The sequence below is a fragment of the Lytechinus pictus genome, unplaced genomic scaffold (assembly GCF_037042905.1).
Source record: "Lytechinus pictus isolate F3 Inbred unplaced genomic scaffold, Lp3.0 scaffold_19, whole genome shotgun sequence".
NCBI classification, from domain to species: domain Eukaryota; kingdom Metazoa; phylum Echinodermata; class Echinoidea; order Temnopleuroida; family Toxopneustidae; genus Lytechinus; species Lytechinus pictus.
The window spans coordinates 16,888,443-16,905,586 of NW_026974140.1; the positions used below are offsets into that span (position 1 = coordinate 16,888,443).

General features: G+C 36.1%; 1 protein-coding gene across 2 annotated transcripts in view; it reads left to right on the plus strand.

The window, feature by feature from the left end:
• LOC129260380 (E3 ubiquitin-protein ligase HERC2-like) overlaps window positions 1-17,144 on the plus strand; it is an 81,814-nt gene that overhangs the window by 45,533 nt on the left and 19,137 nt on the right. For both annotated transcript variants that reach the window (XM_064114561.1, XM_064114560.1), the window contains exons 29-52: window positions 500-675; window positions 1,211-1,403; window positions 1,912-2,106; window positions 2,834-3,018; window positions 3,556-3,706; window positions 4,205-4,404; window positions 5,032-5,250; window positions 5,740-5,899; window positions 6,602-6,888; window positions 7,395-7,647; window positions 8,247-8,428; window positions 8,963-9,124; window positions 9,691-9,916; window positions 10,424-10,532; window positions 11,240-11,376; window positions 11,978-12,168; window positions 12,652-12,849; window positions 13,246-13,539; window positions 13,904-13,985; window positions 14,371-14,511; window positions 14,698-14,788; window positions 15,336-15,513; window positions 15,987-16,240; window positions 16,688-16,832. In XM_064114561.1, coding sequence (XP_063970631.1) covers window positions 500-675; window positions 1,211-1,403; window positions 1,912-2,106; window positions 2,834-3,018; window positions 3,556-3,706; window positions 4,205-4,404; window positions 5,032-5,250; window positions 5,740-5,899; window positions 6,602-6,888; window positions 7,395-7,647; window positions 8,247-8,428; window positions 8,963-9,124; window positions 9,691-9,916; window positions 10,424-10,532; window positions 11,240-11,376; window positions 11,978-12,168; window positions 12,652-12,849; window positions 13,246-13,539; window positions 13,904-13,985; window positions 14,371-14,511; window positions 14,698-14,788; window positions 15,336-15,513; window positions 15,987-16,240; window positions 16,688-16,832 — 4,409 coding nt within the window. The remainder of the gene's footprint in view (window positions 1-499; window positions 676-1,210; window positions 1,404-1,911; window positions 2,107-2,833; window positions 3,019-3,555; window positions 3,707-4,204; window positions 4,405-5,031; window positions 5,251-5,739; window positions 5,900-6,601; window positions 6,889-7,394; window positions 7,648-8,246; window positions 8,429-8,962; window positions 9,125-9,690; window positions 9,917-10,423; window positions 10,533-11,239; window positions 11,377-11,977; window positions 12,169-12,651; window positions 12,850-13,245; window positions 13,540-13,903; window positions 13,986-14,370; window positions 14,512-14,697; window positions 14,789-15,335; window positions 15,514-15,986; window positions 16,241-16,687; window positions 16,833-17,144) is intronic.

Sequence of the window (17,144 nt, forward strand, 5' to 3'; positions counted from 1 at the left end):
ATTAGGGTAATTTGTACTGTATTATAGTAACCTTTCCAGATTAACTGTCCGACACTTATATGACACGCATGTGTTGATAGTGTCGTTAAATTTTTATCAATCAATCAATCAATCCACTCCCATCATACATGTACCAGTTAGCGCAGCTACCGGTAGGTCATGGAAGTAGGTCAACTTTTGTGTGTGTGATTTCTGATATTCCAGGAATTTCGATTAATCGAACTAATCGATTATTTACTCTGGCGAACAATCGAATGGCAAAAAGGGTATTCGTCCCAGGCCTAATTTGGAGTATGACGATATCTTTTTTTAATTGAAATTGTGTCATAATTTTTCCTCTTCCATTGAAGCATGATATTTTTCTCAGCTAATTTCCACTTTTTGTGTTTGGAATTTTCATTGCTGATGTGTTAAATTGTGAATATGATGTACTTGATACCTGTAAGCCGTCATTTAGTTTCTTTCTCCTAAATGAATTATTCTATTCTATCTTTAACAGGTCCTAAGAAAGGTAGATTAGAGCAGGATGAAAGCCCAGCTCCTAACACAGTGTTTGAAGAGACACGTAGTCGTCCACAGCCAGCACCTGTACCAACGAGTGGTCCTGAGTTAGCTGCTCTGATGAAGATTGGTACTAGGGTTGTAAGAGGACAGGATTGGAAGTGGGGTGATCAGGTCAGATTCAAATGAATATTTATATCACAGTTTTCTAAAGCTACTTAATACTTTACCTTCCTCAAGGATGCTATGCCCCTTTGAACTCTGTCAGGAATGATGTGAAGGGACAAGAGTATGTCATAAGTTGTTGGAATATAAAGAGTTTTTATGATTACTTTTTTTGTTTTTATTTTCATTACCAAGTAGCAGTCTACATGCACTTCTTGGAGCAAAATTATTGATTATTAGGATTTTGTTAAATAGTTGATAAAAAAATTATCTGTTTGTGTATAAACCAAACGTGCGCTTTGTACATAAATTTTTGAAATTCATGAGTAAAAATTGTTTCGTAAAAAGATTTGCATTATTAAGTATATCTTCCTCCAGAAATATTGAATAAATGATTGAGAATGTACTTTTCAGAAGCCTTGATATTCATCAATTACAGAGCAAAGTTAATCTGATTATTTTTCAAATCAATATTGCTTTTGAAAATAACAAGGTTATCTTTATTCTAGAAAGATTATGATCTGATTTTAATCCCCATTTTTAGGATGGACCACCTCCAAGTGAAGGTCGAGTGATAGGAGAGCTAGGGGAAGATGGTTGGATACGAGTCCAGTGGGATACCGGTAGTACTAACTCTTATAGGATGGGTAAAGAAGGAAAGTATGATCTGAAGCTAGCTGGTCCACCTCCTATGATGGAACTAACTGAAGATGAGAAAGATTGCATCATTGATCCAGGTAAGTTAAACATTCAATTATAAACCTGTTGCATACTAGAACAAAATTATCTCTGTACGCGTCACATGGAACTTACATGATTCACCATTATTCACCATAGTTCAGTCATTCAATTACTATTGGTACTGCTGTGATAAAGTCAAACTCCAGCAGTTGCAATGATAAAACATTTTGTGAGAAGTCTTAAAACTTATGGAGAATTGTAGTTCTATCGTTATAGAGCTACATGTAGTAGCCTGATAACTTTTCAACAATCCAATTGTGTAATCAAATCACCAACACAGATAAGCTCATGAAGGCACATCTTTGTAGTTATGGAAAAGACAAAATGATAATTACTGAGTAAATACTTATTTTCTTTGACAAATTTAGATCTTAAGGAATGCTCAGTTCATTTTTTCTCACACATCTTTGCCACCTCGTGCGTCTGTACTATCCTTGAGACTTTTTCTTGTCAATTCGTTTAAGAATGATTTCAATTATATATTCCTTCTCTTGTCCCTCTCAGCTGAGAGTAAGATGTTGGTTGAGTGTATGATGCCCACTGATCTGATCCGTCATTGCTGTATCTGCCTCCTCCGCTTGTTATCCCTAAGCTGTGGTGTCCATGCTGATAGTGTCCAGAGAGATGCAACCAGGGTGTTGTGTGGACAGCTGCAGTCACTGGTCAGTGTTGGAACCACTGCGGCCACACCAACTAATGGTCAGTAAATCAATTTGGTTATGTATGATTAATTGAAAGTATTACATTTATATGATACAAGTGGAGAAAGTTTGGGTTGAGGAAGTATGATGGAAAGTGGAGAGAGGTGATAAGGGGGACTATTGTGAATGTAAAGTGCATATGACCACCTCATGCTCAACAGGGAATATATGCATTTGTCCAATTACATTCTGACCTTTTTAAAATAAGAATATCATTTTCAAATCTTCAAGAGATGTCAGTTTTAGAAAGTGTTATATTCATTTAGCTTCCCTTTTCTGCTCATGACACAGTATGTTGAACTGTTGAAAATCAGGAGAATCTTCCCCTCTTCAACTCTATACCAAAATATCAGAGGAACTATTTTACTTTGGGTAAAGTTGTCATGTTTCCATATAAATGTGTCTTCTAATGATGTTTTTTAAATATTTTTTTAATTTTCTTGTAAAAAATCAATTCAGTGCAATGCAATTATCTATTTTCAAGTTCAGTGAAAATTGTATAAAAGGAGATTAAATTTAGAGGAGTTATGATGATTGCATTTGTGTCACAGAATTTCCATTGTATCGATTAATCATTGTGATGGTGTTTCTATGTGTTCTCTGTCCTGTAGCATAAAAGTTAGTCAATTTGTAACTCTATAACAAATTGTGGAACAAATAGTTACAATTATTAATATTGAATATTGACCATATATCTTTGTTACACAATCCTTGTCATATAACAGGAGAGCAGCCACTAGCAAGCATCCTAGCTCATCAGCAATACAAAGAATGGTGTAGTCTAGGATTCATCAAGAGCATCTCATCATGTTCAGGTCTATCTGTAGCATTGAGTACACCATCATGGATTGATCTACTCTTTAGTCTCCTCAAAGCTGATCAGGTTCAACCTCTCAATATTACTACTCAGGTAGGAAATGTTGCATTGGGAAATGAATAAAGCACAGCCTTGTCATTTGATTTATATTGCTGTAAAGCAACCTTTGATTATTATAGTCGTGATGTAGGTGATCTTAGGGGATAATAAAACGAATGCTGAGTAAAAATAATATGAAAAATTAGTAATAATAATTACAGTTAGTATAAATGATTGGCAATGGTGGAGATATTGGGTTCATGATGATGGTGGTGTTGATGGTGATGATGGTGATGATGCTGCTGCTGCTGATGATGATGGTGGTGGTGGTCATGGTGATGATGATGATGGTGGTGGTCATGGTGATGATGTGATGATGATGATGATGATGATGATGACGATGACGACGATGATGTTGACATTGAAGGTAGTGGTGAGATTGTGAACATTAAGATTGTAATACATGCCTCCTCCCCCAAAAAAATAAAAATAAAAAAAAGCAGTCATGACCTACTCATTTTAAGTCTGCAAACAGCAACATACAGGTATTCAAATATTTTGGTTATCCTGTGTAATATATATCTTTTTCAGATCTTAGGCTTGCGTCTTCTGCAGACTGTTCTACCAGCATGGTCTGATAACGAGTCCCAGGACAGGACTGAAGATCTTGTCTCAAGATTGTTTGGTGTCCTTGGAACCTGTATGCTAACATGCTGCTCAGATACACCCTCTTCTATCTATGGTAAGTACCATCATCATCAAAGTAAACCTAAAGGAAACGTGAAGACCATAATTTGATGTTTTCGATTCAGATTGTTTACATTGCATTTAAATTGTTCTATGGATTTATCCTTCACAAAGCTGAAGAGGAATGGAAGGAAAGAAAAAAGGGGGATGAATGAGAATTGCAAGGAGAACAAGTTGAGATAAATTTGATTGGAAAATGGAGTAATGATAATCAATTATAGTATTCATTTCTATAGCATTTTTTCTGAAATTAGATTCAAAGTGCATTCACACGAGAAAAATCAAGCAAAAATATGCATATTTTAGTAAAAAGGGAACAAATTTTTTTAAATAAAAATATGTGTTTTCGATGACTTATGAGAAAGTAGGTCAGAGTACATGAGGAAGAGAAAGGCGAAGGAGCATGAAAGCTTTCTTGTCCATCAGGCACAAGAAAATTATCTTGTAGACATTGAATTGATTACTGCTTTATTGTTTATTGTTGTTTGATCAGAGTTTGGCAAGAAACCCAAGGCTGGAAGCAAAGCTAAGGTTTCCCTTACTGCCCCCTTTGCCAGCACCGTAGCTGAAGAGATTGTCCTTTTACTCAGAAAGCTTCATATGCTACCAGCATGGAATCTATACATCAACAAGTATATAAATCAGAGACTTTGTAGAGTGGTCTCCATGGTTACAGATGAATCTGGCCCTCAGGTAAAATCACATATTCTTTACCTTTTTTTTAATGATGCAAGTAAGTTTGTTGACAAATGTATTCTTGTATTTAACAATTCACTTTGAAGATAATCAAGAGAACGTTTCTTGAAAGGACTTTTCGGGACGTTTCATCCGACAAGCCCCGTTTTATGCGACAGTTACCGTAGTAACAGTGCTTCTCAGCCAATCAAAATCAAGAAGAGTTGTGAGACGAAAATATTGATGAAATGCTTTCTAGAATGATTCATATTCTTCTCTTAAGTTATTAATTTCTTTCTGGGTAGTATTGCCTAATGTCTCTAAACAGATCTTAAGGTTATAATTATTGTAGATTGTGTGAAATGCATACAGGAATGAAGTGTTTTGTATGAAATCAGCAGACAATTATCCACAACGCTGATAATAAGCTGATACAGTTACATTTAAGTTTACACTTCCACCACCCCTTCCCCTGCCTTATCAGATGTAGTGAAGGAGAGTTTTTTTTATGAAAACTAAATATGTCAACTTAAATCAGAGTAAAAGTACACTGTTACGTCTGAATGGCTGTGTATCTCAACAAATTTTATCATAAGGGCTTTTGAAGGCCTTTATTGAATATGATATTTTTGTTTATTTCTCTAGCCTGGAGAGCATGAATCCTACCGTTTTTATCAAGGTGAAGTGATGGCTGTACTTGCGATGATAGGAGGAGTGGATGACCGTCCAAGATTAGGTGGTCAAGTCAAACATGAGGAGTATGGAGTAGGGACATTGGTCAGCATGGCTGCTAATGGAAGGTTGACCGTTCAGTTTGAAGGTCAGAGAGTCTGGAGAGTTTGTCGCATCTCAACGCTATCACCAGTAAGTTTCTCTTGTATTCAAGTTTTTGATTTAGGATCTTGCTTAAAAAAAAATTGAATGTACACTGATTTAAAAACTGTCCTAAACCTTGGCTGTTCTCCAAAACAAGCTTTTGAGATAATTGTGTTCAAATTTTGGTTGCTCTCCCAACACTCATAACTTTGCTCTTTGAAATAAACCACCACAATTATTTATACCAATTTATAGTGTCAATTCAAATGTTTTATAATTTGCCCAATTCTTTTCACAATTCAAATTTATTCTTTCAGTATCTACAATCAAACACAAGAATCTTTTCAGAAACTGATGATAAAGTAGTTTACGGCACTCTGTAAAAATTAATGGAGGGGATTATGGTATATTGACAGGGATTTGAATTTTATCTATCTTGTTTGTAACATTTTAGTTTTCTGTTAGAATATCCTTTGGCATCCTTGATGTAAACATCTACAGATAAGTTTGATGATTGTTTGTGTTTCCTCAAATCAGGTTGTATCAATCCCTTTCTGTGTTGAGAAGTTAGTCTTGACTCCAGCTGTTCTTGATATGTGGAGTCAGTTGATCAGCCTTGCTGCTAATGGTTTCAGAATCCATCGAGGCTCACTGAGCAGAGATAACAGTGGAAGTACACTAAGCTCAGTGGAACATGGTAAGTACCTCATTTTATACTGAATTCTGGAAATTTTGTGGGCTATGTTTTGGAACCACCAGGGACCCGTTGCATAAAATATTATATTATGGTAATTTTTCCATCCAATGGTAACTACCATGGTAACGCTGATCAACAGCCAATCAAATAAAGGATTCCATACAAGTTACCATTGCATGTCAAAGTTTACCATAATGTTAACATTATGCAATGGGGCCCGGGTGGGTGCTGAAACATGTTCTTTGTTGGTGAGCTACATGGATAGATGTATATCATTCAGCACGAGAAAGGGTCACCAGTTGTGTGTAAAGATGGGATCATCTACAGGTAACAATATCCCATGCTAGACTCAACTTGGCCAAGAGGTGGACTTGGGTTGCTTATATATTTATATACTCAGTTTTGAAGCATAAATTTAGACTAATATTGATTTTGATTGATGTTATGATAAATTGAGAATAGTTCTTATTTGTATCCATCCATTAAAGTGGCATTTCAGAATCTGACTTTGCCCATCAAAATGTGTTCCCCTCGTTCTTGGCATCGGCGTATGATGTCAATGGGCTGTATGCCAGTAGCATCACTAAGCCAAGAGTATACTATTTGTATATATATTACCATTTCATATCTTAAATGGCCTACTTTTTAAATTCCTCACTATATCTGATGAAATCCTATTGTACATGTCTATCCACCCAACAGAGGGAATAGATCTCCAGCTCCTCCGCAAGCAACAGATGCGTCTTGGTCTGCTCCAGGCTGCTCGGAAGGTGTTCAGTCGCCAAGACAACCTCCGACAACTCCTCTCCTTGACGACTGCTGCATGGGATATGACCTCACCTAGCAGCGGAGGTACATCATCATCAGAGGAGGGTAGTAGTCCTGATGAGATAGGATCGATAGAGAGGTATACATTACTACAGCAGCTCATGTGTGCTGCTACTCAACCATCACCGGTCAAGGCTCTCTTCATCAGACAGGAACTTAAAGTAAGTCAGATAATTAGTTTCCTGTTTTTTCTCTACTTCATCATTATTATATTTTATCATGACTTAGGAATATTTGATATCATTTTATTGAAGCTAAATAAAGCTGAGACAAATTACATCACTTAGACTTATTTGCACATCACTTTTGACCATTATTCTACATTTTTCTGACTTCTCTTTAACTGGGTCACCTTAATTTCTTGTTTCGCTCCCACCGAGATGCAATGAATTTAGATTGGAATACATATCAGTTGATTGGATATCTTACTCATTCATTTAAACTTGAATGCTATGTCATTGTAATTGCAATTGTTAGATGGTATCATAATATTCAAATAGTGTGTAATTGCTGTGTTTGTCATACATTCATGGAAAGTCTTAGGTTGAAATATTGATAGCAATTCACAATGAATGCAGTCCGCTGTAATCCTTCCACACTTTTTCTACCAATATCCTTTTGTTTCATTAAAATGAATCCTTGTGGGTTTTTTTTTTTCACTGACCAGTGTGCTGCACTAGCCCTGACCCAGCACTTGGTGAAGGAGGCCTTCTGTCCATTGAACGGATCTGACCAGGAGCCTATAATAGTCAAGACTGACTTTACTCCATCGCCAGCCATGGAGACTGTAGGGCTCCTTCCTAAGCTACTCCGTTCACATCGTGCAAAACCCCTGGAGCAGCCACCGTCTCCTCTTGTCACTCAGATGATGGAGATGGGATTCCCAAGGAAACATGTAGAGTTTGCTATCAAGGCTATCAGTAAGTCAAAAAAAAAAAACTTTGTTTCATTGGCCCGCTTAACTTAGGCCATGGTCTAACTCTGTGTTTAAATTATAAGAATCCAAAAGTGTTATAAATGCATTTACATTATGTTTCCTATCTTCACTTGGCTCTTTCCTTGTGTTTTGATGCCAAAGAACACTATTTCAGTAATTATCCCCAGTCATTTACGAATGATATGTGTGTCAAATGATCTGACAAATTGAATTTGGACTATTAGAGAAACCTGTCACCATTGGCTATCCATAGTTAAACCAAACTTTAGACCAGAATTGAAATTAAATCAGATGGGCCTTAGTATCTTGGTAAAACTAAAATGTAAACTGGTTTCTGTTATTGGATATGTGATAGCACAATAAATGTTGCAAAGAGAGAACCAATCCCGCCCCTCCCCCCAAAAAAATGGATATATGATTCCCATTAAGTTAAATTTCAAGGCTATTACTTAATTTCATCTTGAAAATGAAGTCATAATCCAGCATGTGCTCAAATACCATGTCCAATCAAGAAATTGATATTTAATATAATATTTCATTGTATTGTTATTGAATAATTTCTTGATCCCTTGCCTAACCTAGCTGGTGTATCCGATGCTCAACCTGGCCCTGAGGCTGTAGTCAACTGGTTGGTTGATAACCCTAACATTCAGATCCCACCTGATGTATCTGATGTAGAGAGTAATTCCTCCTATGACAATTGTTCCGACTCAGATCTCAACATTGATGATGAATTTGAAGACCTAGAAACAGACTATGAACAGGTGAGGCTTTGTTTGTCTTCATTTCATTCCTCTAGTATGATACTTTATATTAAAAATGTTTATCAGGTGAATTTGCCTTGCTCCTCTTCATTTCCAGCAAACTTTGTCGAATGCCTTTGCCATTGTTGTAAATATATGCAATGCCTTTCATACAGCCCTGGTCATGATATGATAATCATCAGAACTAACCATATCGTGATGGAATTGTCTTTTCTCCAATGTAAAATATACAAGGATTAGAATTCATGGATTTATCTGTACTTTGGGTGTCAAACATTGATTGAATATAAGTGGACTACACCGTCCAACACATCGCAATTCAATTTCAATGAATTTAGCAAAGCACCTATGCCAATATATGACATCAGATGATTCTTCTACAACATCAAATTCACTCTGTGGACAGGAGGATAGAAAATAGCTATGATGCATAGAATCTCTGCTATAGTTATCATATCTTTTCAATGATTTTCATATAATTTATTGTTGCAATTTCTTGTGTAAATTTTGAAATGATCTTTCTTCTCTCCACAGTTGTTATCACCTGAGACGACAGTGTTCAAGAAGAGGAGTGATTTCTTGAGCAATGATGATTTTGCTATGTACGTCAGAGATCATATACAGGTTGGGATGATGGTGAGATGCTGTAGGACATATGAAGAGGTTCAGGAAGGGGACGTTGGAAAGGTCGTTAAGGTAAGATTATGATGGCAATGGAAGTTTGAATGATATTGTGAAGGTCAGCAATATATGTATGTGCAACCCCCTATATGTGGGACCGCCCTGAAATGATTTGCCACCATTTTCTAGCTCTTGTATTTTGTAATGCTCTCAAATTACCATGAAATAAACTACATGTAAGAATGGAAATAAAACTGGGGGTCTCGTGTACAAAGAGGCTGATCATTTTATAAAATTGCCCAAGTGTGATTTTATTTGCCCTGGGCAGTATTTTGATGGAGATAATAATTTATATCCAAATAAATAATCTACATGATTCAATTGAAAAAAAAAGCATACATGAATGAATTACAGATAAAAAGTTATACTTGACTTGAAATTGAAAGCAATTAATTGATTTGATGATAATTTAAGATGAAATAAATCCTGGCTACTCGTTTTATATCATGAAATATTTTATGCAAGATAACTCTTATAAATATGCTTTGATTCATTCTTCATATTGATCATATCAATTTGTGATTTCTCTCATTTGTATAATTCCCTTCTCTTTAATATCTTGTTTGTTATTTTCTCTCTAGCTTGATCGTGATGGTCTTCATGACCTGAACGTCCAAGGAGACTGGCATCTGAAAGGTGGAACCTACTGGGTGAGATACATCCACGTAGAGTTACTAGGATTCCAGCCTCAGTGTGCTCCTGGATCTAACATCAAGGTCGGTGATAGGGTTAGGGTCAAGAGGTCAGTCTCTGCTCCAAGGTATAAATGGGGATCAGTCAACCATCAGAGCATTGGCACTGTCACTGGTGAGTGGTTTTCATGATCAATATTCAAGTTTGCTGGACTTAGTATTATAAAATACTATAATTATGTACATGTCATGCAATATTGAGGAATTATGAGGCTTGCAGATATTGCTTGAACCCAAGAGGTTTAAGGATATTTTAGTGAAGTGTCAAATTCCTGATTTAACTACTTAGGTATCACTGGAAATTCTATCACATGTAATCAGTTTTCTCAAGTAGCTGTACATTCAGCGCAGCACGTTATCTATATTTTGGTTCAGATTAAAAAAGGATGAACTTGTTGTAACTTATTAAATGTTGGATATAAGACAAATATTCCAGACCTTTATTTCGAAAGTATTGAGGGAAATATTCATCCTCAGTTGTACTGGCAAAATTACCTCGGGGGAAAACTGTTAATGCTAGTCCAACCTCGGATAACTAATTCCCGCTAAATTTATTCAAAGCCTGGTATATTTGTGTACTATAAAGATAGAGCTATGTTAATGTCTATTTTATTCCTTGCAGGGTTCAATGCAAATGGTAAGGATGTGACAGTAAACTTTCCTCAGCAGCCTCACTGGACTGGACTGGTTTGTGAGATGGAATTGGTTCTTAGCACTCATCCTGGAATCACGTAAGATAATCTTGCCTTAAAACATGATGCAATAATAATAGTCATGGTAGCTGATGATGGCTTGTGATTTGTTATATCTATCACTGATTTATATTCTCTGGTAGTAGTTTTATAGTATGCAACATATAATTGCATAATATCCTTGGTTTTGCGGAAGTGGGATGCTCGCATTTCAATTTCTAAATATGTATTTACAGTGGTAAAGTTTTAAAAACTCAAAAATTTAGTTATTAAAAATTAAATCTTATCTTCAAGTGAAGTAGTGATTTCACTTGTCTTGTGTAAGAACTGAATCCTTAACAGAGTTGGTTGATCAGTTGTCTCGCGAAGCGGTTGAAATTGTAAGAGAGTTCACAACGTTTCTTTGGCTGCTGCTCAACTTTGTCAAGTGATGGAGACTCCGGTGCGAGGGCGAAGGTTATAACGAGTATGCGTACGTCGGAGGGATCCGGCCGAAAGTGAGGGAAACTGAATCCTTGTAGCTTATCAACTTAATTATGATTAGAAAATACATAATCAATTTTCCTATTTGTAAATTAGCTTATTCAACAGCTGCACAATGTCCACTTCTGAATGAATATGCTGAATAAGTCACAAAACATGAAAATACATGCAAGCCAATATATATATATCTCTTTTTCAGTACTAGCATTTGGATATTTCCTGTAAATAATCCACCGAATTACTGATTTTTGTTGTATTCACAGGTGTAATGGATGCAGTCAGAGTCCTATCGTCGGCCTGAGATTCAAATGTAAGACATGTGGAGAGTTCAACTTCTGTGAGAATTGCTTCAGAACTAAACGCAATCATAGACATACCTTCATGAGGATATCAGAACCCGGTAAGTGGAGGATAGTAGTATTATTCCATTTCTATCTTGATGTTTATAGAAAGCCAATAGATTGCCTTGATTTTGAGCAATGATTCATATTTGAAACTCCTAAAGCACTTAGTCAACCATGAAAGCTTCCCATCATGTAATATTTTCTGCTGGGATCAATCCACTGTACAGCTTCTATAGAAATATACATGAATTATAGAACAGAATATGAGAATCTAAAGTTTCACCTGTTATTATCAAAATCCTCTATGCGTTATACAGAATACCTAGTGCTCCTTAGCGATGAGTTGATATTTCATAACATTTTTTTATTTTTGTTTTTTGCATTTCCTGCCATTAATACTATTAATACCAGACTATGAATGTAGTATTGAGCTTTAGAGTCTCAGCTAGGTTAAATATGTATTAGCAGGACAATTATTCTGCCCATCTTTTTCCATAAGGGATGTGGTCATTGTAACTATATTTGCCATATTTTCAAGAGTTTATGTGCAGTAGAAATGTACCTAGTGAGTTGCATAATAATTATTCTTAGCTATTTATAATCAGTTCTAAGTGAGTCTGAAACAATATTTTATAATTGATATTTTCTTTCACATAGGTGTATCCCCAGTGAATGTAGGTCGACCAGGACGTAGCTGCAGTAAGAAAGCTCCTCCAGCAGGCTCCCTGATAGAGGAATGGTCTCGCTGTGTAAAGAACCTAACAGTGTCATCTAAAGAAGGTCAAATGTCACGTCTTATTGATGGTAATCCTAACACTTACTGGCAGTCATCAGGATCACAGGGAAAGGTAGGTTATACCATCAATGAAAATGGCTTAATCACTTTAAATCAAATTAGGTGCAATATCAGTGTCTGAACCGTAGTGAATCGTCACCTTTGAATAAATCGACATGAATATATAGGATAGTGATGCACTATTCAAATATGTATCATTTGATAAATGTTGAATTTTTGCTTGCAAAGCATTGTAAAATTGCAACTAAAAATTTGTAAGACTGTGAGGCACATAGAAAATATGATGATGAGGCAAACCATAGTTATACAGATTGGGAGGTGCCAGAGCATATCGCTATGAATTACATGTACCCCCCGCCCCTGTCCCTCTGCATTTGCCCTTTTAATTTAAACAAAACTTAGATGTTATCGTTATCTCTTCTTTTTGGGGGGATGAGTAATGTAAAATTTTAGATATGATATAGTCATATTGCTAGGAACACTGTATTTAGTGCATTCAATAATTAATGACAATTTTTCTTTACTTATATCACAGCATTGGATCCGTCTTGAGATGCACAATGATGTACTCCTCCATCGTCTTCGGATGGTAGTAGACCCTAATGATAGCTCCTATCAACCATCTCTTATCATCATATCTGGTGGTGATACTATCTCAGGAGTGAGAGAATTAAAGACTATCAGAGTTAGTCCATCAGAGTCAATGGTTACCCTCCTACAAGATTGCACTGAGGTAGGATACAGTTACATTGTGTTGCTTTTCATTTCCATGGAAACTTTTAATTAATGTATTGGAAGCTCTAAAATGGTATTTTGTAGCTATATTTTTTTTTTTAGGTACTTGGCTATTGACTGTTGTGTATTTCTTGGATCAATTTTGATGTAATTGCTATAGTTGCAAACAAGCATTATTAGTGGATATTTGGTAGGTTGTTTGTCTTTTACAGACTCTTTAATTAGTAGGCAATTAGTTTGAGCTAAAGGAAGGGAAAAATTGTACTGTTGACTATAGATATGCAATTAATGGCTTGAACATATTTATGACATGTATTATATGAGTGTATTTGATAAAAGTGAACTGAAGATTGTTGCTGAAATTAATAAAATGAATTTCTTTCTCTCCATCCAGTTCCATCGTTTCTTAGAGATTTCTATCAAGCAGTGTAAATCAAGTGGTATAGACTGCAAGGTCCACGGTCTCTCCATCATAGGCCGATCCAGACCAGATGAAGATGACCTTGCATCTACCTTTGCTTTCATGTCCTCAGACAATGAGGATGACCATAGTACAAACATGATGACCAGACTATCATCAAGACAACGGTCAGCGGGTGACCATACTGGTAGCAGAGAGATACAGACTAAGGTGTTTGTATGGGGTCTGAATGATAAAGACCAGTTGGGAGGACCACGAGGGTCAAAGGTTGGATATGATTTCATTCTTGTTTTTAATTTTCTAAGATGTAACTTTACTTCTACTATCAAGTCAGGATGCTTGAATTAAATTTGGATGGGGTGGTCTAGGAAAATGATGGCTACATCTACAGTATACAACATAGCTTCTCAGAGATTAGTCAAGCTTCTTTTAAAAAATATGTAAGATAGAAAATTGAATGTATCTATGCTAAATGTTCTTCTTTGATGAGGGTCATTTCTATTTCTTTATTTGTTTGTGTGTTTTATCAGTCCTAACCTGAAAAACTTATATTCAATTCTGATAGTTTATCAAAATGGGTTTAGATCAATTTCACTACTATAAATTTAGCTCATGTTTTCTTGTTACACAGATCAAGACACCTGTTTTGAATGACTTCCTATCTAGTCTGAAGGTTGTGTGTTGTGCTGGTGGATCAAAGAGCCTCTTTGTTGGTAAGAATACACCCATCATTACAATTTTTCCTATGTTCTGATGATAGTCTGTCAATATGCATGTATATGTATCAATGGTAGAGTTTCTGAGAATATTGTCATTTACCCACTGCTCCATGGATAATATAGTAATGAAATGAAAGCAAGGAATTTATTTATACATCATATTGTGCTGTGCACACCACCTAGGTGAGGTAAATGGGGAACTGGTTGGATTCCTTGAAATGCAGTGTGTGTAACCGCTGCTTTGCTTAAGACATGATGATTGTGCTGCATTAAGAGACTTCTGATAGTGGTAATCATCATTTCAGCAAAGTATAGTTATCATGATTAACTTCTGTAATGAATTCCCAATGATAACTGTCCCTTGCGTGTCATTGCACAGTTACTGCGGAGGGTAAAGTGTATGCCTGTGGAGAAGGAACCAATGGACGATTAGGGTTAGGATCATCACAGAATATAGACATCCCTCGTCAGGTCAATGGACTCTCACAGTATGTAGTCAAGAAAGTAGCTGTACATTCTGGTAAGTAACTACTTTTATTTCATCTATTATTCGTCTTAATCTAAGGAAATCTGTAGTGATCTAAGAAAAGATTAAGACAACTGAATTCTTGAAACTGTCAATTCTTTGTGTTTTTCTTTGCCTCTGAGCTGTGCCAATCGTATATGTAGATGTTATTCAAATAATGAATTTTGTTTTCTTTATCAGGCGGCCGACATGCTATGGCATTGACTGTTGATGGCAAGGTATTCTCATGGGGAGAAGGAGATGATGGCAAACTTGGACATCTCAGTAGAATGTAAGTTCATTTATATTCCTCTTTGTGTTATTTTTTCTCTGTGGTTTGATATTGAACTTTGTGCCTAGCTTCAACGCTCCGTGGTAATTGAAGGCTGCTGTAAACTAATGACTATCACATCTGCACCCAACCACAGCATCATAGAACTCTCGTTCTGTTGCTCTGTACCCTTGATGATGATGATGATGATGAACAACCTTACTGTGTGTAAAACTGTTTAGAACTGTTAGCCTTACTACAGCATAATTATATGTATTTTGTATAGAGCTTTAGAAAATCACATGAGGACTGGTAGCCCCATGACTGTTGATGATTTGTGTAAAATCTGTCTGATTTCTACTTAAAATGTATAAGATAATTACCCAAAGGCATCTGTATTTTTCAGTGGTCTATTTTTTCTTATAATGAAATGTTGGAACACATTTAGTTATGCGTATCTTTGGTATTTTTTTACCCGAAAACATATTTCTTAATTTACATCTCTTGTGCAAGAGAGTTGTTTATTCAGAACTGAATGAATTAATAAAGCTCAATGATTTTTTTCCAGGAACTGTGAGAAGCCACGCCTTCTTGAAGCTTTGAAGACCAAGCGAATCCGAGACATAGCTTGTGGTAGCTCACACAGTGCAGCAGTTACGTCTAGTGGTGAACTGTATACTTGGGGCCTAGGAGAGTATGGTAGACTTGGACATGGAGATAGTACTACACAACTTAGACCTAAACTGGTAAGGTGGTAGAAAATGAGACAATTTGGCAATGTATGAAGTTATTTGGTTTATTAGGATTGTAATGGATCAAAATACTCTTTTATTTGATTTAGGAGTATGAATAAGTATCCTTTTTCATTTGAGAAAAGTTGAATAATGGATTATTTGTGCATTAACCAATTAAGACAAGCTGATTTTGATGTAGCACTTACATTCCATGGACCCCAGCCTGAGTATACTCAGGATTAGTCTTCAATTAGTTAAACAGACAGAGGCTATATGAAATGAAACCAAATTTGTAATGATATTAACAATATGTTGCTATCATGCAAGATTGGAGATGCTGTGTATTGTTTAATAATTAAGACAAATCTTGGGTAAAACAAATCTGTACACTGCAATACACAAAATGTGGATATCAAATTTGGAGAGCATTTATTCATCAGTGTTTTAACTATGGCCTTTCTCCTATACTTACTCTTCTCATTCAGGTGAAAGCACTGGTTGGTAAGCGTGTGATTCAGGTTGCCTGTGGAAGCAGAGATGCACAGACCTTGACACTGACAGATGAAGGAATGGTCTACTCCTGGGGTGATGGTGACTTTGGAAAGCTAGGGCGTGGTGGTAGTGAAGGATGCAGTGTACCTCACAATGTAGAGAGATTGAATGGTCAAGGAGTGATACAGATTGAATGTGGTGCACAGTTTTCATTGGCACTCACCAAGGCTGGTCAAGTATGGACTTGGTAAGATTTAATAGGATTTGTACAAAATATGTCAATGAGAGTCTTGATCCAAAGTTAAGTCTACTGTGCAGTTTCTATAAAATGAGGGGCCTTTTTTTTCAATTCGTGAATCTGGAAAATCAATTTTAGATTGGATAAAGACTATTTCATTTTCTTATTTAAGTTTGGAATGTGTTCATTGTAATGTTTATCTTTATAATTTTTGTAACATACATGTTCCAAGACTTATGCAACTCAACACAAGTCTCTGCCATTAGTTTTAGCAGGAATCCTGATCAGAATCTGCATGTATCACAGGTGCTTTCATGCATTCGCCATTGCTTTATCTATTGAAATGGGAAGATAAGAGAGGATTCCCAGCAGGAAGAGGTAGCTCAAACTTTTGTGAAGGTGGCTGAAGCTATACTCCTTTTGCTATCATCTGATTTCATTTTGTTTGTATTCTAGGGGTAAAGGTGATTACTTCCGTCTTGGTCATGGAACTGACTCTCATGTCCGCAAGCCTCAGGTCGTTGAAGGTCTGAAAGGCAAGAAGATTATCCATGTTGCTGTAGGAGCACTGCATTGTCTAGCCGTCACCGATACAGGACAGGTATGATCTTGAACCTTGATATGCTAATAGGGTTTGTGAGATTAGTGATTGGTTAAGAATTCTAGACATGATCATGATGTATACATGTAGGTTTATGCTTCAGTCATAGTAAATTCCCTTTGATGTTAGACACCCATATATATGAATTTCCTGAACTTGATCTTCCTTTAACCTGAGTGTATGATCGCTGTCTCAAACCTTTTTATTGGTCAAAGTCTAGTTGCAAGTATTTTTCAAAGAATACAAAACAAGGCAAATATTATGATTATGGAGAGAGAACATATATATTGACTTTAAACTGGTTTTAAAGGA